Source organism: Kryptolebias marmoratus, linkage group LG14 (genome assembly GCF_001649575.2).
Source record: "Kryptolebias marmoratus isolate JLee-2015 linkage group LG14, ASM164957v2, whole genome shotgun sequence".
NCBI lineage: Eukaryota > Metazoa > Chordata > Actinopteri > Cyprinodontiformes > Rivulidae > Kryptolebias > Kryptolebias marmoratus.
The window spans coordinates 3,137,019-3,138,861 of record NC_051443.1 but is presented as its reverse complement, the minus strand read 5'-3'; the positions used below and the strand labels follow the sequence as shown (position 1 = coordinate 3,138,861).

The window sequence follows — 1,843 nt, the reverse complement described above, 5'->3', positions numbered from 1 at the left end:
GCTTCTTTTTATAAAATCTTTAAAGAGGAATTAACTCCACTACTATATGACTCGTTTAATTATAGTCTCAGGTAGTGCTGGACGATATATATTGTGGGGACAATAGAAAAGTGTCTATCGTAATACATTTTCTTCTATCATAATTGTATCAATGATTCATGTAAATATTTCATAACGCAGGCTATGACGAATGTATTAGTGTTGTCACTTTGCATACATTCAGTTTATATAAGTGATAAATAAGGAAAAATAACTTTTGCGAAGAACCTCCGTTTTGCGACATGACGCTGCTTTACGTGTGGGTTTGCGACATGACGCTGGTTTACAGCAGCGGCTTTCTGTGCGGCACCGTGTTTTCACCATAAGTGCTGAAAGATGGAGACGCATGAAGTATCAAACCTGAGGTCGCAACAAGTAGAGACAGCTAGCAGGCAGCCCAAGAAGAAAGACTTTTACCAAAACGAGGGGGACGTCTGTGATTTGGTTCAAGAAGTCCGACAAAAAAGGTAATATGCTAACTCTGCTATTAGACTGTTTTGTCATCTGATGCCAACACAAACCTCTTCTATCACCTAAAGAAGAAACACGAAAAAGAATATTTAACAATCCAAAAAGTGCAAGGTCAAACAAGTTGTTGTCAGGATTCGGAACTTTTCTAAAATGAGCAGCTCAGCGTCAGACAGACACGGGAGACCAACGTAACGAGAAGTGCATTTATTTACAGTGAACAGGTGAAGCGAGGATGAACAGGAACCAGGACCTGAAAACAGAGGACGTAGTGAGTCTGGGTTTTCCTCAGTGAACGAGCAGGTGAGTGGTAATAGTGTTGATTTCCAGGTGAGAGTTCTTACGGTGTGAAGAACGGTGCACAGCACGAAGGTGAGTCGATGAGGTAAGTATTTCCCAGTAGCAGGTTGGCAGGTTCTCCAGGAGGCAACAGGTAAGTATCCTTTCCAGGCAGGCAGACAGGCACAGGCAAACAGGTAGGCAACTTATCTTCGTGGCGGGTTCCAAAAACAGACCAGACTGGATCCACAGAGGTCAGGTAATCCTGGGTAGGTATAAAGCAAACACAAAAATGCAAAATCTCAAAAAGAGTTCACATGAATACCAAAAGTTATAAGAGGCTTAGCACTTTACCACAAAGGCAAAAACAATGCTCCAGCGCTGGTCTGGTTCCCACCACGGCCTTAAGTACCGAACGTCTCCTGATGAGCCTGATCTGCCGCAGGTGCGGACGGAGTGGAGAAGAGCTGCCAATCAGCCGCCGAGACGGCCCACCAGGAAGTACAAACACAAACACCTCCAGAATCACCACAGTTGTAAAAAAGCCGGGGAAAGTTGTGAAAAGGAAAACTATAGCCGGCTGAAGATAATGTTGTCTGTTGTCATTTGATACATATATATATTGCTGCACTAAAAAGCAGCAAATCTCATTTGTGAAAGTTCACTTAAATGTCACTTCGAAATAAAGCTTGGAAAAAGTAAGAAATGAGATTATTTTTTCATATTTTTCAGAGAATAACTGGCAACGTACGTAATTGGAGTATATCGTGATATATATCGTTATCGTGATATAAAATTATCTATATTGTGATATAGGATTTTTTCCATATCGCCCAGCACTAGTGGCAACTATAGACCAATTTTATTATTAAACATAGATTATAAAATATATACAACTATTATTTCTAATAGATTAAACACATTTATAACAGAATTTATAGAGGAAGATCAAACAGGATTTATGAGAGGACACCAAAGACATGATAATATCAGAAGAGTCCTGTACCATAGGCGCCGGAACCACTGGGGCCAGGGGGCCATTGCCCCCCCCCCCCCC

General features: G+C 41.3%; 1 protein-coding gene across 1 annotated transcript in view; it reads right to left on the bottom strand.

Annotated features, from left to right (window-relative positions):
* Nucleotides 1-714: 714 nt before the first annotated feature.
* The window catches only part of LOC108247144, an 11,011-nt gene continuing 9,882 nt past the window's right edge, over nt 715-1,843 (bottom strand). The window contains exons 7-9 of the mRNA XM_037979518.1: nt 1,141-1,159; nt 852-1,051; nt 715-760 (exon numbers count right to left, since the gene is read on the bottom strand). Of these exons, the coding sequence (XP_037835446.1) occupies nt 715-760; nt 852-1,051; nt 1,141-1,159 (265 nt within the window). The remainder of the gene's footprint in view (nt 761-851; nt 1,052-1,140; nt 1,160-1,843) is intronic.